General features: G+C 43.8%; 1 protein-coding gene across 2 annotated transcripts; it reads right to left on the reverse strand.

Moving 5' to 3' along the window:
* Positions 1 to 532: 532 nt before the first annotated feature.
* Positions 533 to 18,904, reverse strand: EPCIP (exosomal polycystin 1 interacting protein). Of its 2 annotated transcripts, none has more exons than XM_074601045.1 (2): positions 17,926 to 18,904; positions 533 to 4,579 (listed from the first exon to the last, which is right to left on the reverse strand). In XM_074601045.1, exon 2 carries the CDS (start codon positions 4,507 to 4,509, stop codon positions 3,835 to 3,837), a length of 675 nt encoding a protein of 224 aa, XP_074457146.1. In that variant the 5' UTR covers positions 4,510 to 4,579; positions 17,926 to 18,904; the 3' UTR covers positions 533 to 3,834. The 2 variants fall into 2 exon arrangements, with proteins under 2 accessions (XP_074457146.1, XP_074457159.1); XM_074601058.1 differs by lacking the exon at positions 17,926 to 18,904 and adding an exon at positions 9,702 to 10,484.
* Positions 18,905 to 25,908: the final 7,004 nt, after the last annotated feature.

Consider the following 25,908-nt stretch of genomic DNA (forward strand, 5'->3'; position numbering starts at 1 on the left):
CCATCTTGTGTCGAGACGGGGAGCGGGGCGGGAGGAGGTGGTGTGCGCGGCCCCTGGGGGAGTGCGCCATGGCGGGAGAGCGGGTGATGTCGTGCCACGCGGGGTAAAGGGGGGTGCCGAGCTTCCGCCTCCCCACCTCCGCCGCTGGGGTCTTGTTTTCCACAGGCAGCGGCCAGGGTGGTCGCCTCAGCCGGGCCTCGCTCCCCGGCTCAGCACAGCCTCTGCGGGAAAGACCCCGCGCCCTCGCTGAGGAAATCTTGGCTTCTGGCGTGGAGGGGGGGAGGTAACGTGGTTGTCCTCTTCGCTAGTGATAAACGGTGGCGTCTTTCATGTGGCATCTTCGGGGTTCGGTTTAGGCTGGGAGCATCCTGAGAAGTCAGTCGAGCCGGTCTTATGGCTGTTGTGTTGACTGAAAGAAAAACTGCTAGTTTGGTGGCCTTTTTAAAGACAGTCTTTCCAGGTACAAGTGTTGGGAGCTGGAAGGACCTCTTTCCAGCCTTCCCGCCATATCAGGAGGACCAGGCTCCCTTGCAGCCCGGCTTTGCCAGCCACGTTGGTAGTCTGCCCAGGAGGACGTGCAGGGGGCCTGGCTGGTCTCCTGCAGCCTCTCACTGTGGCAAGATCTCCCATAGAAAGCATCGCATTACTTTTGTGCTTGTTCTCACTCTGTATTGACTTCCCAAAGACACACCAGAGTTACTAGTAGAAAGGAAAACTGTAAATTTTCAGCTCTTCTTTCAATTTTTTTTCTGATGCAAAAAAACCAGCTCGGTTTCCATTCATTGGCATATGCGATAGTCATGCGTCCAGGTTAAAGACTGACAAACACAGGTTGAACCTGATGTGTGGAGAATGAAACCATTGTGTATGTAAATATTAATTGCTGTAAATATAAAATACTGTAGGGTTTTGAGTGTGGTTAAGCATGAGTATCTTACACTGTGATTTAAAACAGATTCATAAAATCACGTAATTATTTCTGCAAAGTGATGCTTAATGTACCACTGTGTGTAGTTTATATGCAGACAAAACAAAGTTCCACCAACAGAACTAATAAAATGTGCCATGTATGTGGTATATATTTTGTATGCATTGCTCTGAAGAAATTCTGCAAGGTTCTAATGCAGTACTTTAATGTGGCAAAGACATATAAAATTGAAATTGGGAGAATCAGGTTCTTGGTATCTGCTAGAAAAGAACATCAGAGTTGAAAAGATCACTTCAGTATCGGTGCTGTGGATTTCTGCTGTGCAGTAATCAAGAGGAGAATTCTTGCCTGATTCCAGGAAAATCTCTGCCATGCTTACTTGGGCATGGAAATAAAAGGTCTTTTACGTCAGCCTTATTTAAAACACTACAGTGGCAAAAGTAACCAAAACTGTGATTTGCAGTGTTAGAAAGCCCATGGATTTATTAATTTCATGGTTTCTTCCCAACAAGGCCAGAATACATACATTCTCAGTTACTGCTGCAGGTGTGAAATTTGAGCGATAGCAGCAGCCAACCAGTGCTGTCTTGGCAATGTGGAAGTACTGTGTTATTCAGCACATTTTTTACTAGAGGGCAGCAGAGCCTCAGTGAATTCGCTGAAGATCATTTCGGTTTGATTTTCCCAGATTTTAAAGAGAGGATTGGTAACATTTAGAAATCAATACATTTGTGTGTGACAGCTGTATTTTATTTTTTTTTTTTACAACACCATGCTGTGCAGGATTAGTGACTTGCCAGTTTGTGAAGGCAAGGTTAGTACTTTTGCACAGACAATAGGAATTATTTGCCTGTGTCTATAATACCTTCCAGCCATGTAACGCGCACGCACACACACACATGCACTCCCCTGCCAACCTCTGTTAGCCCAGCTCCAGTTCCTAACAATTTTGTAACCTGTGACACAATCGTGAGAGGTATCATTAGAAATATTTGTGATTTGGAGAGGAGGCTTACAGTTTGTTGCCAAGATGCTGACAAAGGAAACAGCGTCTTTGCAGCAGCTGATTTAATAGCTCTCTGGTTGAGTTAAATTGAGTTCAGTTCCCTAGCCTTCAAACATCCACGTGCTTAAATCTGTTAATTCGCAATTGCAAATAGACCCCATTAATTCAATAGTTACTGCATTGTTGATTTCAGTGGGAAAGCTCACAGTAATAGAAGGTGTGCATGTATTTAAGTATGCTGAAAAATTAAGTTTTGCTTCCTAGCAAAACTGATCTGTCATTGATTACAGTTATAGAAAAAGTCTTTCTTTAAAGTTGTTGAAGCAAATTCACTGATTCCTTAGAATCTTGATAGCCGTTCCCTTCAGTACACGTATTTTATCCCAATTTCATGTAATCCTTTGCTGGCAGTGCAAGACTGCTAGGACTTGCTGTTCCGAAGCCTGTATTGTACTGTATGGATGGATCCTGGCCTTAATCATATCTCATAGAATGCAAATCCTGCAGACATGGGCAAGGAACAGACTTTGGGCTATATAAATAGTCCCGATGTGGGGGTGGCAATCTTTCTCCCGCAACATGTCTGAAAATTGTTTGTGACATGTCTGCCAGAAGCCTTGCTTTCCTTATCAGACAAGAGTCGTTGGATGGGGTCTTTCTCCTCTCTCACAGGGGAGAACATGAGCAGATTATCACAAAAGATGAAGTCAGGTTCCCTGCATTTGGGGAAATTGCAGTCATCAGCACACTCAATGTGCAAGAGACAGGCCTGTCCCTGGGAAAAAACACCTTTGTGAGTATGGTGTCTCACCTGTGAGGTGGCCTCTTTGCCCAGTGCTTTCCCATGATGTGTGCTGTGGCTTGGCAGAGGTCACAGCTTCCTGGTCATCCCCCAAACACACCTTTGACTTTGCGCTTAGGTTGGAGGCTGCCTGCATTGCCCATCCCTGCTTTCGTAAGGGGCTGCGTCACCCAGCCTGAGCAGAGGGTTCCCAGCTCTGACTGAGTAGCAGAGGACAAGGACAGCTCAGCACTCCCAGTCTGAGTAACCTGTAACCACCTCGCACCCCTTGAACCTGACAGCAGTGGGCTGTATGGGCAGGGACATAGCCAGTAGATGGAGGGAAGAGATTATTCCCCTTGTCCCGGCACTTACAAGACTGCATTTGGAGTACTGCATGCAGTTTTGGCCCCCCCAGTGCAAGAAGGATATGGATCAACTGAAGTGGTCTGGTGGAGAGCCACCAAGATGGTCAGGGGCTGGCGCATGTGGCTGTGAGAAAAGTGTGAGGGAACTGGGTTTGGTCAGCCTGGAGAAGGGAAGGCTGGGGTTAATACATGAAAAAAAGTTTCCCCATGAGGACAGGCAGGCAGTGGAGCAGGTTGCCCAATGAGGTTGTGCAGGTTCCATCCTTGGGGGTCTTCAGGACCCGAATGCAGAAAACTCTGAGCTGCCTGGTCTGATTCCAGAGGTGGTCCTGCTTGGGGCAGGTGGTTGGACTGGAGACCTCCCAGGCTGCCCACTAACCCGAGTGATTCACCAGGAGGCTCAGGTTCTTCTACAACTGGCGGTACATGGTTATGACTTTTTCTGTCTGAGGCACAAGCTTGAAACAAAATTTATCTGCAGATTTCAATTCTTAGCTTACAATGTATAAAAATAATTTGTACTGATGCTTTCTAAAACAGTTGTTTCACATTTTCTTTGTTCAAGAAAGCATTTACTGAATCAGTCTGATGAGTCTGTCTTACTTTAAGCACCTCCTTGTAGAGTGCTATTGCAGTCAGAACTGTTCATCCCATAACAGCTTCTCCTGGCCAAACCAAACAGACTTAAAAGAAGTCCCGTCTCTCTCTTAGCAGTTTGCCGTGCTTCTGACTACTGAATATGTTAAATAACTCAGTAAATGAACGTTACAACATAGCTCTTGTTATCTGGGGTTGAGAAAACATCAGAGTACAACAGGCTGGGAAAGTGCTCCGTGATACTAGAGACGTTTTCCACACTGTATGACTTCAGCAAAGAATATCCATTGAAAAGCGAGGTATCCAGAAAAGAAATATATGCAAGCATTTGCCTGTCTTTGTTGTGCAGTGCAAGTGAGTCTTCTTTTTCATTGTTGCTGCTGCTAGAGATGGTTACGCTCTGCTCTGGAAATCGTCCCTTGACCTTATTTACCCGGAGCTTTCTAAGTCCCCAAATGGCCAAGTATTCTGTTGGGAGAGGAGTGGTGCCACAGAAGGACAGCTTCAAATCCCACACCCTTGTGAAGTTGAGGAGCATCTCCAGCAGGGAGGTGTCTGTGAACCAAATGGTCAGGTGGTTATTGTAGGTAGTTTTTTCCATGGTAGAAGGCAGCACCGTTTTGCAATTGCACATCAAGTTTGCCAGGCAGTAATCACAATCACGGATATCCGCCGAGCAGCTGCAGTTGCGAATTGTGTTTTCCTTGGTGAAAATTAGCGTGTGGTTCTTCTGACTTCTCACAAAACTGCCAGTGATGTGTATGCCAAGGAAGCCGGCCAAAATGAGAGCCAGCCAAAAGGAGAAAGCAGAGAAGGGTATTGGCTTCATTAGTACTGGTGCCAAGCTGCCAAGTGTCTCCTCCTTTTACTCAGTGAATTATATCACTTGGCTTTACCTACTGAGGAAAAACAAATTCTTTATTATACTAAAGACCACTTAACGGTTCATATTACTTTGCTTTTCCCACTCGTTATCTGTCTCATCTATTCAGAACCATATTGCAGTTTTGCAGGTTGCCCTGCGTTAGAGGGGAAGCACAGCTACATTGATTAAGAAAAATGAATTGTGATCCATGTTTGGGATTCTTCTTTCACTCCTCTTTTGCTCTACATGGTTTCATCTGCCTATGGGACAGCTTGGACACCCTCTTCTCTAGCCAGGCAGCTCCTCAGCCTGCCCACTGTGAAGGTAAGGGCAGGACTCCTCCTGCTCATTTCTCCTTTCTGCTTTCTCTTTGTCCACTTTCCAACAGATAGGGGTGACAAATGACCCTGTTCTCCACTTCACCGAGTGAGGCAGTCTGAGAAGGGCTAAAGACAAGCGTTTTGTTTTACACCTGAATCACTAAGTAAGGGTTGTGATAACCTTCCCTTTAAACTGCGTGTGGGATATACTGGGCAAAGGGAAAGAAAGGGTGGCTAAGGGCAGAAGCACTGCTAGATGCAGTACATATCCTGAGCTATGCGGTATGCCAATAAAACCTGCTTTTGATCCATATGAAGCTACATCTGCTCCAGCCTTAGCCTGTAAGTTTTGGGGACTAAGGACCATCTCTCACTGTGTCTCTGCATGGCAACTAGCATAGGTTAGGTCCTGGCTTTGGTGGTTGCTCTTCCTCTCTTCATTTAACCTGGCAAAGCAAAGTAGCACCTCCATGCACGCTTATAACAATGGAGCGAGTTTCCATCCCAGCCATGCTCCACCTCAGATGGCTGGGAGCATGTTTGGTGGGGACTTTTGGATTCTCAGCTACCAGCCCTTTGGTTTTCAGAGCAGGGCTGGATCTTAGCAGGAGCTTCTGGGTTCTCCTGGCATATTATTGGGTGATGGTACAAGCAACGATGCAGAATGTAATTTCTCAACACAAATTAGAAGGTGTTGGAAAGTTTGTCTGATTTGATTGTAATTGTTTTGAAGCACCGAGAGACACTAGAGCCAAATTTTGACAAAAGGTGTCAGGTCCTAGTGAAGGCAGCAGTAGGGCATGCAGTGGGCAGAATTTGGTCCTTGGTATGTGAAAAGATTGATGCATGTCTCCAGCACCTCAGAAAACATGGCAATACAACTGCAGTTTTGGAGAAACATACCAGATAAAAAGCAAAATAATAAAAACAAAATTTGTTTTTGTCTGTTATTCAGTCAGTCTTCCATCATTAGACAGTGGGGTCCTCTGCTATAAACTTCACGGTCATTTAACAGACAATTAAAGGAAAGAGTCTTTAGGAGCACACTAAGGTTCTCGTAATCATTAGCACTATCATATGCCTGGTAGCTTACCAGGTATGTGATTTAGATCTAAATGTTTTAAGCTCAGTTCCTGATGAAAATTCAAGTGACAATGTCCTTTGACTAATACTAAATTTTAAAAAAAACAACCCCAAAACTGCATCTTAACAGAATAGTTTGTGGCCCGCTTCCCATATTTCTCACTTATAGAGGATATAGTACTCTAGTCTGCCTTTTTTCTTTGAAATTCAGTCTCTTGTCAGTGAATCTGTAGAAACTGTGATGGTTTGTAAATGACCAGGACTTTGCCATCCATGGGAAAAGGATAAAAAAGGGGAGTTACGTGAACATGGGAGAAAAATCTGCACCTAAGAAATGGTGGACTCTGGGCCAGATATTACCACCAGATCTTTTCCAGGAATTAGATGTTTAGTTTGTGATAGACAGTTGCATGAAAACATCAGCTCGTTGCTTAACAGCAGTCGAAAAGTAATTAAGTTGTTAAGATGTAATAGGAAAATGATGGAAAAAAGGAGACAGTGCCGTTGAGCTACTGCATAAATCACTTGTTTGATGACACTTGCCTGTTGTGTGCAGGTCAGATCTCACCATTTCAGAAAGGATATCACAGGACTGAAGTTCAGAGAAGAGCAACAAGAGTGGTGAGAGATGGAGGGCTTCCTTTAAGTAAGGTGGGACTAGGAAAGGTAGGAGTCTAGGTGGGAAGAGACAGTTGAGGCAGGATATGGTGGTGATCTAGAACAGCACTAATAACATGGAGATGGTGAGTAAAAATCAGTTTTTCCAAGAACAAGAGCAAGACTATTTTTCTCAAATAAAACCAGGAGGGTCACAGCTGACTCGTTGGTCCTTAGCAAAGCATGTGGAGGGTGCAAAAAGTTTTCACAAATTCAGAGCAGGACTGGATAAGTTCAGTGAGGAGATGTCCATGGCAGTTATCATGTACACAGGCGCCACACCTGGCTACAGAAGGCCCTGTGCTGAAAATAGTTGGATGCAAAGAAAGTTATAGCAGTAAGTATCACATGTTCTTGTCCTATGCGAAATCTCCCCTACGCACCTTCTTACGGCTGCACATGGAGATGGCTACTTGACTAGATGGATCTGTGGTCTGACAGATTATGGTCATATATAAGACCTATAAGAATGCATGCAAATAAATAGTGTAAATGCATGCAAACTGACTCAAACGTGATTTAATTCTGTAGGTACTCCCTCAATTTACTATGTTGCTTTCCTAAATGGAGGATACAGACATGGTAATGCTTAAATCAAATATTTAAGCCATGTTGTGGAACATACCAGAAATACCAGTCCAACTGTTAGCTAATGTTTAACTTCAAAGGTCAGACTCATCCAAGCTGTAGTTGTTCTGGTGTTGTTACTGCTAGATTAATTTGGTCTCCAGTATCTAAGCATCTAATCATGCATCACAATGAAAATCCTATTACTAAACCTCCACGCTGTGCTTGTTTTCTCAGCCCTTAACCATGGCTAACAGTTGTGATGAATCAGAAACCTGTAATATCACCTCTATTTCACAACTCAGTGAAATTATTGGGATTTATCTGTTTTGGAGGTAATATTTGTAAGAAGAATTCCTAGATGATGTTAACAATATAAGTTTGAACTAAGTAAAAGAGATTTTAATTGAAGACTCAGAACTTCTGCATTTCAGACTCCCACCTGTGTCAAAAGGGGTGATACTGCTTTTTCCATATAACATGTGAGACTTAATAGTCATAAAACATTAGAATAATATACTTCGATGCATCCTCATTAGTTTTAACTCTTGATTCCTTTTCATATTTTTTTTTCAGTACCTGAAGAGCGGAGATCCTTTAGTTCTCTACTGTCTTGCAGCCAACCAAAGAAAATTCTCTTTCAAGTTTAGCTTAGCTGATAGCATTTGGGCTTCGTCCATCAAAATACAAACAAAATCCTAAATCTTGGCATTCCAGGAAATGTTATCTCCAGAAATACTTGCTATCGTCTTCTGCTCACTGCAATGCAGAAACATTCCTATCAATTCCATTCTCGGTATTTTGTTTCTGTGTGGCTTTGGTGAGTGGTATGCAAACAGCGAAATATATGTTGCATATTGTCCATGAAATGTCCAAGTCATCTGCAATGCACCTTTACTTAAGCTACCAATTATCTACAGAAAAATGTGCATTATATGGCTCTTAATCAAATTATTTTGCTGTCTGCACTGGTTAAGGCTTGGGAAAAAGCTGGCTTCAAATTTTAGGGGTGGGGGGAGCTGCCTTGCAAGGAAGAAGCGAGGTAAATCATAGATAAAACTTAACCACACTAATTTGATGACTCTGAATTGTATCTTTTTGAATTATTAGTGCTGTCAAGGCACTGTTAGGAGGGAGGGGGTCACAATTTAGCAAGAGGATCTTTGCACTAAAAGTTTGGGGAGAGGTCTTTAGCTTGTCTTCTCTAGCTCTGTCTCTGGCTCAAAACAGTCGTGAGTTTCAGTAAAGAAGATAAGAATGTGAAGCAATAGTCACAGACATGGCAGTTGAGGGACAGGACTTTGCCAGGGTAAAAGATCTGGGGAAAAGAAAGAGGATCAAAGACAAGCGTGGGTCTGAAAAACAGGGCCAGGGCCTGCAGGATGACGTCTTGTTATTATGAAGCAAAATGGTTGAGGTGATCTGAGTTTAATCATTGAAAGGACTGAAACACAGATTTGTTAATGTTGGTGGTTTTTTAACTTGGTGTGTTGATGTCATGGTGAGCTACGCAAAGAATAAACCTTTTGTCTCTCAGGAAGTGCTTTTGAAGTTGCAAAAGCTAACAGAGTTATTTTAAAAAATCTTCCTCCTTCGCAGATATTCTTTATGTTTTGGATTGCTTGTAATGCAAAGATGCCTTCAGTAGGGCTCTTGGAGATACACAAAAGCCCTTTGTTGTAATACTGCCATAAAGTTAAAGAAAATATGGGGTGATTCTCATGCCTAATCTGGGTCTCTGTTCTCCATCATCTCCAAATTTACAAAGAATGACGGATCATCTTCATAAAACTGGAGAATTTGGGCTGTGGGATACATCTTTCCACCATGCTCCCTCTCTGAGGATTACCCACTCCCCTTAACAGAGATAATTTATCCATTGAGCTCACTAAAATATTTTTATATATAACCTATAGAAACCCAAAGAATTCATCAGATCGTGCTAAATGTTACAAATTTCCATACAGTTTTCTAGGGAATATTGGTGGGTATGGCGCCTTTTCTTCCCTAATTTTCAAATCAAGGCTTCCAATGTGCTCAGTACATATTCAGAGACTAAGCAACAGTCTTATCATATGCATTTAATATGCATGTGTACAACTAGTTCTGTGGCCTTCTTCCTTGATTATGGCTAGGAGACAGCATTTCAGTGATAAAACAACCCAACAGATTTAGTCTATGTCTTACTCGTGTACTATGCTACCGACTTTGGCAAAAGGAGGCTTGTCATACAGCTATGAAGAAAACAGCTATGGGTGTTGTTTCTACTTAAAACTTTAAAAATCTATGGCTTTTTAAAGATTCATCCACCTGACATAATGGATTTTACAACTTGTTTCCGTAAGCCATTTGATATTTCCTTGCATAACATAGCATAGCAGGTATGGCGGTCCTATAAAAATAATGTAAGCATTTTTCAGCTTCCCAGTTTATACTAGAAGATTGCTGAACTCAAGAAACGCGAATGGTATTTCAAATCTGAACTTGGCAAATTAGCTCTTCCCTCACAAATGGGTAACCAAAACCTACCTGCCTTTGTGTATGGTTCTGGTGCAAAGAGTAACTCCATTGTCTACAGAAGCTCAAGCTAAGAAGGAGCTGGTCTGCATTTTACTTCCATATAATTGCTCAATTCAGCTGTTTTAGACAGTTGTTCTTGTCCAACCTTATACCCAATGTTCATCAGTCCTTGAAAGTGTCTGCAGTAATAAAAATGGTAACACATTTTCATACCAGAAATGATTGAACTTGTTCATTAACCAGTTGCAGTGAGCTGATTAACAAATACATTTTGATTAAAACACAGAATGGCTCTGTAGCCTAAACATGGTATGCGCTGTGGGAGTCTTGTGCTGTTGCTGAAGGTTTGGTTTGAACTTTTGAGTAAAAGAATCTAGAGCTCTACCAGGCTGCAAGATGACCTCCCGCAGAGGTAATATCACTTTGGGGTCATCTCTTTGTCCAATGCAGCAAAGAAATAATTAGTCCAAACAGATGATGGTTGATTCCAACAACACGGTCTCTTCATGATGGTATTATTCCTAACAACATCCCAACCAACCATGTTTCAAATGAGGCATAAGTAGGATATAATAACATGCCCTTCACCCAACTGCACTGATACTTTTTCTAAGTTGGTCTTATACAGTCAGCTAACACTTACACAGTGTTTTGAAATTATGCACTGTGATTGCAACTTTTCCTTTTGTCAGCTACTGGTCAGTTTTTGTTACAGCTGCAACCTTCAACAAATCCACCGGTAAACCGGAGATAAAGTCTTCTTTCCTTCCCTTTCCATCTTGACATAGTCCGGTTTTGGAAATACAATTAGAAGTGAAAAAAACAAGGGCGAGTAAAGCTAGTAGCTGAATAGCTGCTGGGTCATGCCCCCCACACCACCTTGCTGTCCAGAGTCACAATGTGGTAAGCATTTAATGTTTGAGAATGAAGTGGAAAATTAAATAAGTGTATAAGAATGGCTCAGTGCCTTGAATAGCAATTAGACTGTGTTGCCCCAGAGGTCTTTCCTTATGCCTGCTTTTTCTTATGCCTGGGTAAGCAGTCACCCGACTTCACTGAGCAGTGGTAGAGTACCCCTACCCCATGGGAATTACTGAGAGTTGTTCCAGTTCTCCTCCAAGCAGCTGACAGTGTTTTTCCAGTGGTTACCTGCCAGTTACAGCATTAAAACACCTTGGAATGGTTTTGAAGTGTGGATTTTGGTTTTTATGAATTGAAGAGATACCTCAGTTCAGGTATCAGAAGGCAAAGATTCAGCCATTACAAAAAGCATACTGATAGAAACTCTGCCACTGCAAGGGCTTTCTGGGAAATGGGGAGGTGGAAGTGAGATATGTTCAAGATCAAGAGATTCTTAACTGGCCTGAAGATGTTAATCATCAAGAAGACTTTGATGACTGGTATCATCTTGATTTTCACGTGGCATTTAAGCTGTCTGAAGTCCAAAGCAACCACCCAGTTTTCCTCGTAGACTCTTCGTAGACTCAGTGTCTTCCTTGACACTGAGGGGAAGCTCTTGCATCACCCCAAATTGGAGAACTTTCTGTTATAACCAGACCTGTTTAGCTGAATACTTGGAGAACAGGGAAGAAACATCAGCTCTAAGCACGAAGAGCAATTCCATAACAACTAAATAAATCTATAGTAAAGCATGTCTAGGAGTACCTGGACACAGCACCTAAACCCCAGAGCACAGACTCAGCAGATGCAGGTGGATGAGGAGGAAATCCCAACAGCCTGTATGGTGGAACAAGGAGGTAGCTGTGCATGAAGGACACAGCTGTAGAGAGAAGAAGGGGGAAAGGTGGTGAGAAGGGGCCGGGTGGAGGAGAGTCAAGTGCAGCCCGGATGGAGGAATGAAGGAGAAGGGAGGAGGAGGAAGCCTTCCTCAGCAAATCAGGAATCACGGAATTTTCAGAGTTGGAAGGGACCTCTAGAGATCATCTAGTCCAACTCCCCTGCTAGAGCAGGATTGCCCAGAGCACATTACTCAGGACTGCATCCAGGCGGGTCTTGAAAGTCTCCAGAGAAGGGGACTCCACAACCTCCCTGGGCAGCCTGTTCCAGTGCTCTGTCACCCTCACTGTAAAGAAGTTTTTTCTCATATTTGATCGGAACTTCCTATGTTCCAGCTTGTGCCTGTTACCTCTCGTCCTGTTACTGGGAACCACTGAAAAGAGTCTGGCTCCATCCTCCTTAAACCCACCCTTTAGATACTTGTAAACATTAATCAGGTCCCCCCTCAGCCTTCTCTTCTCCAGGCTAAAGAGTCCCAGCTCTCTCAGCCTTTCCTCGTAAGGGAGATGCTCCAATCCCTCAATCATCTTTGTTGCCCTACGCTGGACTCTCTCCAGTAGTTCCCTGTCTCTCTTGAACTGGGGAGCCCAGAACTGGATGCAGTATTCCAGTTGTGGCCTCACCAGTGCAGAGTAGAGGGGGAGAATGACCTCCCTTGACCTGCTGGCCACACTCTTCCCTATGCAGCCCAGAATTCCATTGGCCTTCTTGGCGACAAGGGCACATTGCTTGTTCATGGATAGTTTGCTGTCTACCAAGATCCCCAAATCCTTTTCTTCAGAGCTGCTTTCCAGCAGGTCCACCCCTAACCCGTATTGGTGCCTGACATTCTTCCTCCCCAGGTGCAGAACCCTACACTTGTCCTTGTTGAACCTCATTAGGTTCTTCTCTGCCCAGCTCTCCAGCCTGTCTGGGTCACACTGGATGGCAGCACGGCCTTCTGGGGTGTCAGCCACCCCACCCAGTTTGGTATCATCAGCATACTTGCTGAGCATACACTCTATCCCCTCATCCAAGTCGTTGATGAAAACGTTAAACAATACCGGTCCAAGTATTGACCCCTGGGGGACACCACTGGTTACAGGCCTCCAACTCGACTCTGCTCCATTAATCACAACCCTCTGAGTCCTGTCACACAGCCAGCTCTCGATCCACCTCACTGTCCCCTCGTCTAGTCCACGCTTCCTCAGTTTCCTAAGGAGGATGTTATGAAAGACAATGTCAAAAGCCTTGCTGAAGTCAAAGTAGATGACATCTGCTGCTCTGCCCTCATCCAGCCAACCAGTTATAACATCATAGAAGGCTATGAGGTTGGTCAAGCATGATTTACCCTTGGTGAATCCATGTTGACTACTTCCAATAACTTCCTGCTCCTGAACATGCTTGGATATGACATCCAGAACGAGTCGCTCCATTACCTTCCCAGGGACGAAGGTGAGACTAACCGGAAGCTCTTTAATAGGGCAGAACATACAGAGAGAGTACAAAACTGAGGTCCTGGGGCAGGGTTTTTTTGCTAACTTTACAAGCATGTCTTGACAGAAAGTAAAAGAAAAGGAACAACATTTCTCTAGAAGAGACACCCATTCTGCTTCTTTGGCTCCTAATTTGTGTGGTTTATACCTGATCCAATATTCGTTGTTAAGTATTGAGCTGTTCCTTCCATGCAAAAACTGGAGAAAACCAAGATGCCAACAGCTGCTTCGGAGTCCCTCCAGCCCCTCCAGTCCCTCCAGCCTGCAGTGCTGGCCTGGGGAGGAGGGAAGGCAGCCACCGCTTTGGAGCTGCGATCTCTGATAGGGAGAAGAAGCAGCTGCATTGCCTGCTTAGCAGCAAACAAAAATCCTAATGATTTTAGGGAAATCTTACTTGCTGCCGGTAGCAATAACCTGCTTCTGAAAAAACATTTTTGAGTGATATAAATCTGGCAAATCATTTGCTCATTTTTGTCCTAAGTGGGGGACCTTTCAAGTGAAAATTGGACTAGACGTAGATACCAGCAGAAAATGATTGCAGTTTGATTGCTTCAGCCATGCGTGTTTTCAGATGTGTGTCCTCTTTCCTGCATTGAAACCCCTGTTTTATTACATGTTATCCCAAAAGTTTTCTAGCACAAGATTCTGTCCCCACTCCTTTTTCTTTGCAGGTTTTGATAGCTAAAGGAGATTTTCAATGCTTATTTAGTAATAGTGTCATTTCAGGTTTCTGAATTTGCTTTGATCACTATTTTTTATTTTCTTTTTTTTTGCTAATTGCAGATCTGTGTATTAAGAAAACTGCAAAAAAGCAATAAAAAGCCTTTGACTGTTGTGTGAGAATGCTACTGTCTCAAGGAAAGTTAATCCTATTCAATGGAAGTCCCAAGCCTATACAATTAATTTCTTCACAGGGTGCTTTCTTCCATTCTCTATTCAGAAAAAAACCTAATTAAAACCCCTCATTGATCACTTGTGTTAACATGTGCCTATGTGAAAGTGCTGTATTAAGCAAAGAGCAGCTTAAATCCATATAATCTTGTGCAGCTTGAGTAATGTACACAGGATGAATACCAAAACCACCCAATTTAGACCAAAATAGCATGAAAGGCTGGACCAAAAGCATTTGGAAGAACTACGAAGACTGCCTCTTTCTTTTCCTGTTTGCATGCAGGTATGGGAGGGAGGGAAAGAGGGATATGTAAAAAAAAATACATTGCATTTTGGCATGAAGGTGGGAGGAAGGAGGTGGGTACAGCAGCTTAACTGGGCTGGCCTCAGCAGGACCGATGCGTTACTCGCCCATCGTGCAGAGACCTCAAAAGGGAGGCAGGGGAAGAGGAGCCCAGACAAGCTCCCATCACTCTAAGGAGCAAAGCACGCCCCAGGCTTGCCTTCATCTGTGTAGTCTTTCAATTGTATTTAATACCAGTCTAACCTGTAAAAATCTTTGTTGAAAAAGGGGTTTTTAAAGGCTGCACAGGGCTGCCGTTGGGTGGCTGTGCTGTGCACGCATCCTGACTAACTGGAGGTTTTTGAAGTGCAATTCCTTTGGCATTTGAAAGAGTAAAGTGAAATCTTCCTTTTTGTTTTCTTTTTTCCCTTTTTTTTTTTTTTCCCTCAAAGATAATACTAACAATTTGCTTGAAAGCCTATCGGATCTTCTGGGAAAAAAACACACACCTTTTATTGTTAAATTGTAACTGAAAAAAATAACACCTCTGGTTTGCAGAGCGGCATGCACATGAGGAAGGGTGAGGTTAGCTTTTAACATCTACTGAACTAAGCAGGTGTTAAAATACGAGATTACAGGAAAATGTAAAGGGCTATGTAAAATAAAAAGAGTCGGTCCCGTAATAAGTCTAATCTGACTCTTCGCTGCAAAACAGCTACGTTATCTGACCAGAAAGCCCCACGGAGGCTCAAGCCTTGAGGGAAACAAAGTGCTAGATTTGACCTTTTTACTCTGTGGGAGTTTCAGGAGTTCCCTAAGCGGGCTGATGGCAGTAAGAGAGGTATTTTTTTTCCGTCTTTGTTTAAACAATTGCCGTATATATTTAGTTACTCCACAGATAAAGGTAGGAAAATAACTTCTGTGATAAAAGCTGCTGTTCTACAGACTTCCAGGCTGCAGTGTGATCCATGCTTGTTGTCAATAATTTGAAAATTTTATTTGCCTTTGATTGTGCTGCAAAAGCCTGGGCTGCTGTCATTTGGCTGAGCCACCAGTGCTGTAGCGGTGGTGCCATCAAGTGTAGCGGAACAAATTCCTTCCCAGCAATGATAAAAATGCAAGGTAAAATAGGCAACTCTGTTTCATTGAACTTGAACAACACACAGACCCTTGAAAATGTTCCCGTATGGGTATTTTGGTATTCAGGTATACACAGGCTCCGGGACGGACAATTCATCTAAAAACACCTCTGCAAAATCATCAATCCTGTCTATCCCATGCAAAACTTCTGTCCATACTGGGGGCAAATGTTACCGCAGGGAAGATTGTGACATGTAACTGCAGGGAGGCAGATTAATAGGAGAAAACTCAAAGGAAAGGAAGAAGTCCTGTCCTCCCAAAGGATTGGGAGTGGTGGTACCTCCCTTTTCCCCATGGATGAAGGTCACCCTCGGCAGGTCACAGCCTGATTATTCCCAACCCTGAGAGCAGAAAGGATGGATGTGTAAGGCCTTAATTTCCATGCCCTGCTTCACACATGCAGTCTGTGCTTTTCCTAATAAAGAGCGGGGGACCAAGATGAGTGGCAGGATTTGCTCTGCCAAAACAGGTCTGGAGCTATTCCAGCTTGGAGGTGGGCACAGTACATGCTGTCTGGGAAGGCTGACACACACTGATCTGGGTATTCACCTTTAAATTGCATCAGGATAAGCATTTACACAAATGAAAAGTGAGACGAAAGCGGTATAAAGCTCTACCAACTCAGGAGAAGAGCACTGTCCTGCAACAGCTTTACAAAGCAGCTCAAACACACCTTACCCACTCGAGCAACATAGGCAGGATTTTTCATTACACCTGTGCAACTGGATTGAAATCAGTGGTATAAATCTGACCTAATACAATGGAAAATCAGAATTTTATTTCTAGCAGTGCCTTATGGCAGTGTGTCTCCATCCTGCCTGCTAGTACAGCCTAGGACTACAAGTCCCAGTTTTCTATTCAGTGGTTATGAAGCCCTTTAAGAGTCTCAGAGGGAAGGCATTACAGAAATAAAAGTTTCTTCCTGTTGATATCTAACCAGGCATCTCTTCCAGACTGTTGACTGCTGGATATTTCCCTGCAGTGCCTTCTGCAGCTTTCAAACAACAGAAGTGCTAGCAGCTTGAACTCTTGTCCTGATGCTTATAAGTGCACCCTGTACCAAAAAGGTGTCAGGAATCCAAAATCATGCCCTGCCTTTCTGTTAAAGAGAAAGCCCAGAGTATACAGTTATATGTTACACTGTGAAGAGATCTCACTTCTACTCTAAATTATAGATTAGTACTTTTCAATAAGTTCCTTGTTCGCTTCTTGAACAATCTAGCCTTTTTCCTTCCAATAGGCTAATTTTATTTATTTTTGTAAAAGAGAAGCCTCAGCAAATAAAACTTCCTCCAGTACTGGTGCTGACTCTGAGTGCACTGAATGTATGTAAGCTACAGTGTTAGGGGGGTTGTGCTTCCTGTGATTTAAAGTCTCAGTATTGAAAAAAAAAAAAGTATATACATGCATAAAGCCTGAATTTGTATGGTCACGAATGCACGAGTGCATCACATTTTCATACAACAATAATTGTAAGGTATGTGCAATCAAATCCCTCTTTATTCATCTGTCCTCAGGAAGGGACCCCTTCTGGGAAATCAGGTGTCCTGGGGACGGGTGGTCAGCACTGCCTGAAAACCCAGAGTTATCCTGGGTGGCTCAAGCTGAGTACTTGAACACTGAGGTACTAAAATTAATTTTAAAGCCACTTTTTAAAATTCTCATTTTTTTAACATCAAACCAACTACTCCCTGGAGCAAGGGTTCTTACACTGAGTGTACTTCAGGAAAGAAAGCTTGACTGCAACTTTTTGTTATTATTTCCCAGTGCTCTTCCTAGCCTGACCGGGATAAAAGTTGAAGTTAAGCATTACACCAAATTAAAGATCTGCCAAGCCCAAAACATAATGCTTACTTCATGAATGAAAATGGTGTAAAAAGCGTACTTCGATACTTTGTTTTCTATTGTTCAAATCCTAAACTAAGAAAAAATAAAGATGTGAGAGGAGAAAGCTGCAGGGTAGAAAGCTGTTATGAAATGTTAATGGTGACTAAGCAGCTGGAGACTGAAACTCTGGAGTAGGGCCTCCTGGTGCCGGGTATCTTGGCTCCCGTTCATTCACTGGGTTGTCATTGCCATTGAGACTCCAGAGCTATAGAGAGATGGTATATTTACTTTGTTGTGTCCTTCCTGTATCACTGACTTGATTTGCAGATTAAATGGCAAAACAAAACACAGGTAAATTAAATGGCAGAATAAAACACAGGAATCCTCCTCTTCCACTGCTCTTCTCAAGGCAGTTTTAACTTAATAAAATGACTCAACTCCTGTCAGCTGGAATAATTCCCACCAACACTTCTGTCACCTTTAAAGATTTGCCTAAAGAAGTATTTGCAACAAGGAGCAAAATCATTCCACCGTGCTTTGTGGTTATTATTCATAGAGCTGTTAATTATTACCTAAGGCATGCAGATACAGCGTATAAACAATTGCAACATATGAAAGACAAACTTTGCAGAACCTGTTATTTCACCGTGATTACAAAACAACAAATCTGAAACAAAACACCTGCCAGGAACAGAGTTAATGGCAAGGAAATAATTATGCTGGAAGAGAAACAGTCTTATTAATAAAAATACCAGCTATTAAACGTACTTTGGTTATTTACCCTACCTCTTTCAGAGCCGAAACAAAGACAGCGACTTACTCTTTCTCCGGATGCCGGCGGATGGGTTTGTCACTGCCTGGCGTCTCGCCTGGCCGAGCTTGCGGAGTCCGGGATGCTCGGCTGCGGCTGGGAGCGGGGTCAGCTTGTGGGGCAGCCGGCAGTGCCTCCTCTCCCACCCGCTGCTGCTCTTTTATGTCTTCACAGGCCGGCAACCCATGCTGTTCCCCTGACAACCGGGAGAGCGGTCCAAGGTCTACCCCAGATCATTAACGCCACGGCGGCAGGATCTCCCTACCTGTCTTTATTACCGTTGCTCCCAAGCCGCCGGGTGCGCCGTCAGACACAGAGAGCTCGCCTGGAAACACTCAGAGGTGACCAACAGCCTCCCTGCTTGCTCTAGGAGGGAAGCTGGGGTGTAGCTGAGCAGTGGGAGCTGGTGGCCCGTGTTCGCAGGGGGATGGCCAGCTTGGGGCGTAGGGAGGGAGATGGGACCTCCAGCGTGCTGTGCTCCCCTCCTGGCACCGCACTGGCCCTCCGTTTGGGGAGCCTTGTGACCATCCCCATGGGGTGGATTCTGCTCTGCCCGCTTTCCGGGGGCTTTGTGTGTAGGTTTAAAACAAAAAACCCAGGTCCTGTTTGAGAGCCTACTCACCCAACTGGGAAGAGTAACTGGAAATTTTCATTTCACAGCCTAGCAGAGGCTCAAACACAGGCTCAACCTTAGCAGAGTTTGAGAGCAATGCAGCTCTCAGCCGTGCCTCAAACGCTGTGGGTGCTTCTCTGTGATCCGGCATGGAAACCATCATCTTTGTGGCATGTTTACAATGCTGTTGCCACAGAAGAATACTTACCAAAAGCTAGGATCTCTACAGCTAGCCTGGTACTAACTAGCCTGAATAACCAGCGGGACTATTTGTAATGACAGGCCAGTCATAAGCGGCTTCACATAGAAATGCAGTAGTAAGAGCATCCTAAAAAAACAATGATGCAACATGCTTTGGGGGCAAAGGTATTCTGGAAGGGCACCTGTGGGGAATGAAAAGTAAGAATTGCTGTGATTCAAATGAAAAGGTATTTGCTGCTTTTCCAAAAACAACGCCTGGCCTTTACATGCCCAAGAGCCCTCTGGGAACTGCCAGTGCTGTTACCTCAGTAAGGGCATTTTGCCAAATCCAGGAATTAGAGTGTCATTTATGTCCAACCCAGAGAAGTATTTGGGCATTTTATCATCACTGAACCAACAGAAGTCAGACACTAAAATGTTGCTGTGATTCAAGCCCTACCTTACTCCTTTATGAGTTGTATTGCGTATGCAAATGTAAAGGAAAACAATCCAACCACTTATACTATCGATATTTCAGGCAAGTTGTCTGATTTGTGAATTTGGGACTTGTGTCCTTACTTTTTTTTTTTTTTTTCCCTGGAAGAGCTGGTGCGTGAGAAACTTCAGTCCCCTCTCACCCCTATTCAGAATTGAAAGAGCACTATTTCGCTCTCTGCCCATCAGAAGTCCGTTCAGATGCTTGAATTCACAAGATACCCATTCAGCTCCTGACGGAGATGCCCAATAGCTCCTGTTCGGGAGAACGCTGTTTTGTAATAAAGGCATGGGCTGGGCATCAGGCAAATATGAGGAGCGTATAGGATCTGTTCACTAGAGTTCTTCTCTGTTGTTAATGATACACAATAAGAGACACTTTGCCTTACTTATATCACTTGTAAGGTAGTGGCAAATTTGACTGTGTACACTTATCACACAGTCTGTTGTATTTCAGGATAAACTCCATTTTAAAACTATTTTGCCCTTCTTGGATGCATCTAATATGGGAAGACCTTCATCCTCTCTTTGCTTCAAACCATCTTTAGCTTTATGTTTTCCTTTAGGGCTAACATAAAGTGCCTTTGTTTCTGGTAATTTCAGTCTTCCTTTGGTCCACTGGGTGTTGTCAAGTAATTTAAGAAAGGGTTTGGCTGGCAGCCAGCTCAATAGCCCAGCTATAGAAACTGAGTGAACCTGGTTTCGTCACCTGTATGCACATCTACTCCAAGGAACCAACAGGTTTGGAGGAACTCTGAATGAACATCCTCAAAAAGAGCATTATTTGCCCTTGTCATTCAACAGCACAAAACATGAGAAAAGGGTAAACCAATGAAGAGCCTTCCCTTAACCCGACTGTAATCTTTTCTTGCAAGACATTATCATCTGGCACAAGCAATGTAGAAAATGATAGGTTGTTAAGGCTGGGTCATCCTTCCTGAGTTGTCCCTGGGGCAAATGGAGAGAGAATTTGAAGTTGAGTTACTGCCAGCTTCTCTCTCTTCCACCTTGACACACCACATTGCTTGTTTATGTTGCTACTGCCATGTTGTGGCACAAGACAAAAAAAGATCCTTCCGTTGAAGGACCTCACTGTGAACATATAAGATGCTGTCAATTATAAAAACACAGTTTATTGAAGGTTATTGGATTTTTCTCATGGTTTTTGTTTGTTGCTTTCATATACACTACAAAATGTGTATGCCACTCATGTTAACTATGAAATAGGTTTTTTTTCTACTCTAGTGATTTCTAAAGAAGTTTTTTATTGCAATGCTCAAGAGTTCGATGTTCAAGAAAAACAAAATGAGGCCCACAGTCTTACAAGTGATTTCATCTTGCTGCTGAGAACTTGCATAATAGACATCACCTGCACAGAGGTTGATATTGCAACTTCACATTATAGGTGGGAGCAATGGGCAGCTCTGGTCAGGACTCCTTTGTCTCTCACACACTTGTGTCTGCACATATGATTTTTGACATTTTTAAAAAGTTTGCTTATCTTCTTCACTCCCAGCTATGTACCTAAAGAGGTACAGAGCCAGCTTTTGCATCGCCAGCTCTTCAGCCATTACTGCTCAGGAGTCTGTTCCAGTGTTGGAGAATTTTTTTCCCTTCTATCAAGTTGCATCCTCCTGTATTTCCCACTGTCTCTTGCTTTCCCATTGTGCACCTCAGTAGCAAGCCTATTTCTATCTTTTCGATGACTTCCCAATAGATATGGGGAGGTGGCTATTAGGTCCCCCCGTAGCCTTCTTTTCTCAAGGCTGAACAAGCCCCATTCCCTCTGCCTCTCTACACAGGACAAGTGCTCCAGCCTTGACCATCCTGGTGGCCCTCTCCCAACCTTGCCCCAGTTTATTGATGCCTTTCTTGTACAGCAAATCCCACAACTACAAGCATTACTCCAGATGTAGTCTAACAAATGCTGAGTAAACGGGGAAAATCCTTTCCCGTGACCTGCTGGCTGTGCTCCTGTTCAAACATCCCAGGATGCTGATGGCCCTCTCTGCTGCTGGGGCCAGCTGCTGGCCCATGCTCAGCTTGCTGACAGCCCAGACCTCCAGGGCCTTTTATGAAGAACTGTCCCCAACCAGGCAGTCCCCAGCCCTTACCACTGAAAGGGGCTATTCCCTCCCGGGTGCAGGATTTGGTAGTTGTCCGTGTTAAATTTCTTGAGGTTCCTGTCACCCTTTCTTGCAGCCTGTTGAGGTCCCTCTGAGTGACAGCCTGGCCCTTGAGCATATTGACTCATCCCTACAGTTTGCTTGGTTCGGTATTGAATTATTCACCCCAGTCTTTGAGCTCAGCACAGTGTTTGTTTGCCTCAGGTTGCTGTATAGCTTCATCTCTGGAAATGTTAATTGTCAAACCCAAGCATTTGGGCAACACGGTGAAACAAAACACTGGTAGCTTCAGGTCTATGCTAAAAATACCGAGAATTTCTATGAAGTGACATTTCAGTACCTGGCTATAGCTCCACAGGGGATGCAGCTTTCAACGTCTGTGCTTTCCCTCTAGAGACCCTTTTTACGAGCTGCTTTTCTCGCAGGGGGAGAGGGATGAGGAGAGATGGTGGCTGCAGAACGGCTCGGTGCAAGGTGCACGGCTGCCATCCTGTGGCACGCAGCCTGCCCGTGGGCTGCCGCAGGGCACAAGCCGGGTCTCGAACATCTATTAGTACCAGTTATTAAGATCTGAATTGGAGTAACATCTTCTGAGCCCAGCTAAGATCACATTGCTACTTATACAAGCTGCTGTACAAACCGAGAGGAGGCCCCTGCCCTGAAGGGTCCAGAAAGAGACAGGGACCCAAGAGGAGCTCCTGAAATCACGCAGTGGAGTGGAGGGGACACTGGAGGGCTCTGCCATTTAAATGACAACATCTTTTCCTTCATGTCTGCCTGCAGTATAATCCTTGACGACAAGCTTTTCCTGCCCACACTGGAGAAAAGTCTCATTATTCCAACTAAGTCTCTGAACTATATAAAAACTAAAATAAAACAACGAAACTGGTCAAGAGTTCATTGGTTCAGTTGTACCTTCCTGCTCCACAGACACTGCCCACATTGCTGCCCTCTAGCTTTGGAGAGGTTAGCTGACTCTCCTGGGCACATTAAAATGAATAACAGAAACCCAGAAAGGCAGAGCTGAAAACCTTGTATACTCCATTCCCTAGGCTGTAAAGCAACTTCAGATCATCTTTTTAAAATCTCTACTTAAAGAGATTCCAATGCCTTCCGGTTTAACTCAGTATTTAATCAAACTCATCATTAGAAAGTTTTCCTGAGTATATAACCTGCAAATAAAGTAAGTTCTTTTTTTTTCCCCTCACTCTCAGTAGACCACATATTTTAAAAACAATTTTTAAAATGGTAATTTTGAGTCTTCCCTTTTCCAGAACAAACAGCTCTGTTGCCTTGTGCTCCTAAGCCGAGTTGCTAGACTTGACATTGCCAAGATGATGGCTGAAATCCAGCCCAACCTTTGGCCTTCCTTAAGCCTTTTCCCTCTGACTCCCTGCAGCAGGACCGTGACCTCTTTTCTACTTGGGCTCAGCCACGGGGCTACCACAAGCAACCACCAATCACTCTAGTACTATAGTACATTAGGCAGTGGTTTCTTCTTCTCTTAATTGATAGTCACTTCCCTGAGGGCCACATTCTGTAATATGCCAGGCACTCCCATCTCTGTCATTTCAGCTCTCACAACACTGCAGGATCAGACTCAACCTCTAATGGGTTCAGAGCCAGGCTGAGGGATGGATATCAGCTTTTCCTGGGTTCAGCTCTGTTTTATGGACTCAGAAGTGAGCCAAGTGGCTTTTGTCCGGCGGTGCTCCTGCTTATGTCCTGCATCTCTCAGGATGTCATCACGGGGAATGGTAACATGTTCCCATCTGTGTACAAAGTGGACTGCTACAAAAGCCCTTGCATAAGATGACTGATACCTTTTCCCACTTGTCTTTGAAGGAAAAGACATACAGCTGTTAGCTGTTCTGTGTATGATCGTATGTGTGCATATGTATAGCTTCTTGAACTGGGAAATTATTCTGAGTTTTAGTATTCCTCCAGGGAAAATGTGAAGGCTTGAGATTGGGGTGCATTTTCCCTTTGTCCTGTGCATTCTTCTCCTGTGAATGTGAAGATAAATCCTATAATGCATCAGAAATGCTGCAGCCTTAGGTCAATAAAAATAAGCAGCAATTCTGCAAGAGTATAAGTAGCAGAGAGGTTTTATGGAACGGAGCATATATCCCACAGTATGGAATATTATAATATCCCACATGCTGACATAGAGTAATAATAAACACATATGTTATGTATATACATATTACAGCAGTATTAAAACCATGTGAAATGAATGATGACTGTGTGTGATAAATCAATGCTTGCTTCTGAGTTGACTAGGGTTGACCGTTAGGATTGGTAGTTACTGTTCAGTATCCTCCATAAAGTGAACTGGATGTTTTGTCCTGTTGTCAGGGAACAAACATTTTTAAACAAACACCAAAACTTCACTTTGGATAAACATTTCTAAGCAAACACCAAAACCCCACTTCCACACTTGGCAGCAACCCGTGCTCATCTGAATCCACAGGCCAAGGACTGTGTACACATGAGCGAGATCACGTCTCCAGCTAAGGCTTGAGAAACCTGATGGAAAACAAGAAAAGAAGCTAGCCATACGGAGAGACAGATTATTTCAGAGGACTTTGGTTTCTTCTCAGAAGGAAGCCAAAATAATGTGCCTAGCTGAAAATATGGAGCCCACCCGACATAATGTTCTTTCTCAAGCATAGCCATGCTTGTCCTACTGTTCTATGTACAGTACAAGCAATTTTACAGTACAAAAAGGTCTCAACAGAAATAAACCTACTCCTGTTAAAAACACTTGCTCTGAAGACCTTATTCTGACTTCATCCAATCCAGCAGGTGATTTTAAGGAGTATAATTCTGCAGGGTACTTAACTGTATTTTCTCATTGGATGCCATAGAAAAAAATAATATTATTTTAATGTTGTTTGAAAAAGCTGAGCAGCATGGGCCTTACCCATGATGGGCAGTCATTATTCTACTATATGGCGTAATTCTGCATTATATTGCACTGTATGCTATATATATAATACAATATTATATATAATGCATTATTCTGCATTCTATATAATATAATATAGAATGCTTATTCTGCATTATATGGGGTATCTAGTTCTGGGTTTATATTACACAGAGTGACTGAAATATTGTTTCTTTTAGGAGCTATATGTCATGGCTTTCTTGTTGGCTGTGAGTTGGTCACGTCCAACAATCCCCACAGGAATTGTGCTGTCAGTTATGGCTGTAGTTTTTGTTGTGGAGAAAGACATCAGCTAACAGCTGGACTAAAACCTCTGGCTGATTTAATGTATGGCACCATTCAGGTGCACAACAATCATGGTTGTGCCTAGATTTTGGCTGAAGTGTGGCTCTGCTGACCTTGGCTTTGTGGATGGTATAAATACCATATAAATGTGGTATAAATACCATATAAATGTGGTATAAATACTTAAAGGGTGGGTGTCAGGAGGATGGGACCAGGCTCTTTTCAGTGGTGCCCAGCAACAGGACAAGAGGTAACGGGCACAAACTTGAGCATAGGAAGTTCCACCTAAACATGAGGAGGAACTTCTTTACTTTGAGGGTGGCAGAGCACTGGCACAGGCTGCCCAGAGAGGCTGTGGAGTCTCCATCTCTGCAGACATTCAAAACCTACCTGGATGCATTCCTGTCCAACCTGCTGTAGGTGACCCTGCTCTGGCAGGGGGGTTGGACTAGATGATCTCCAGAGGTCCCTTCCAGCCCTACCATTCTGTGATTCTGTGATGTCATTGCAGCTGAGCAGCTGGGTACAGAGTCACAATAAAGCTCAGCTCTCTCCATCTCCCACTGTATACCGCAACTTAGAGATTATTAAGAAAATCGGACTGTGGGTGTTCAGGGATGTGCCCGGCCAACTGTGTCATTTCTCGATGCCCTTTGACAGCAAGAAGCTCCCATCTGCCAGCTGGAGTCACTGGTCTCTGAGGGGAGGAGATTGTCTGGGCCCCTCAGTTCCTCAGAGGGATGCAACCTGTAGCAGGTCCATGAAATAGCTGGCGGGCAGTTGAGGTACAGGCTGAATTTCCCATCCCAACAACCTTTCCTTTTTATTCCTCTTCTTCTGAGTGCACCAACTACCCCCTCGGGCAGTCTTGGCCTTAATTCTCCAACAATAAACATAGCTAATGACAAACCACATCTAGTAAATAACAACTGCTTGATCTTTAGGGAAGCAAATCGCCAGCTTATCTAGACATCCAGAAGCACCAGAGGGTAGGAGAAGCTCTGGGGCTGCAGGCACCTCCCTGAGGTCCTCCTCAGGCAGTAGAGCGGTTGCCCGTCCACTATACCGAGCTGTATCGGGGGACAAAAGGTGGAAGGACAGAGGACAGAAAGCATGTTGCCAAATTTCAGTTTGCAGCTGGCTTTTAGTTGAGCTGCCCCTGTGTGAGGGCAGTGGGAGATTGTACCTGGCCGGCAAAATGCTGCCTAGACATACCTGCGGTGGGTAAAAACATGCTCAATTATAGAATCATAGAATGGTTTGGGTTGGAAGGGACCTTAAAGATGATCTAGTTCCAACCCCCCTGCCATGGGCAGGGACACCTCCCACTAGACCAGGTCCCT

Source organism: Larus michahellis, chromosome 1 (genome assembly GCF_964199755.1).
Source record: "Larus michahellis chromosome 1, bLarMic1.1, whole genome shotgun sequence".
NCBI lineage: Eukaryota > Metazoa > Chordata > Aves > Charadriiformes > Laridae > Larus > Larus michahellis.

Bases quoted from the DNA above. Each gene is read 5' to 3' on its own strand.
- EPCIP (XM_074601045.1), bottom strand. From the start codon at position 4,509: ATGAAGCCAATACCCTTCTCTGCTTTCTCCTTTTGGCTGGCTCTCATT.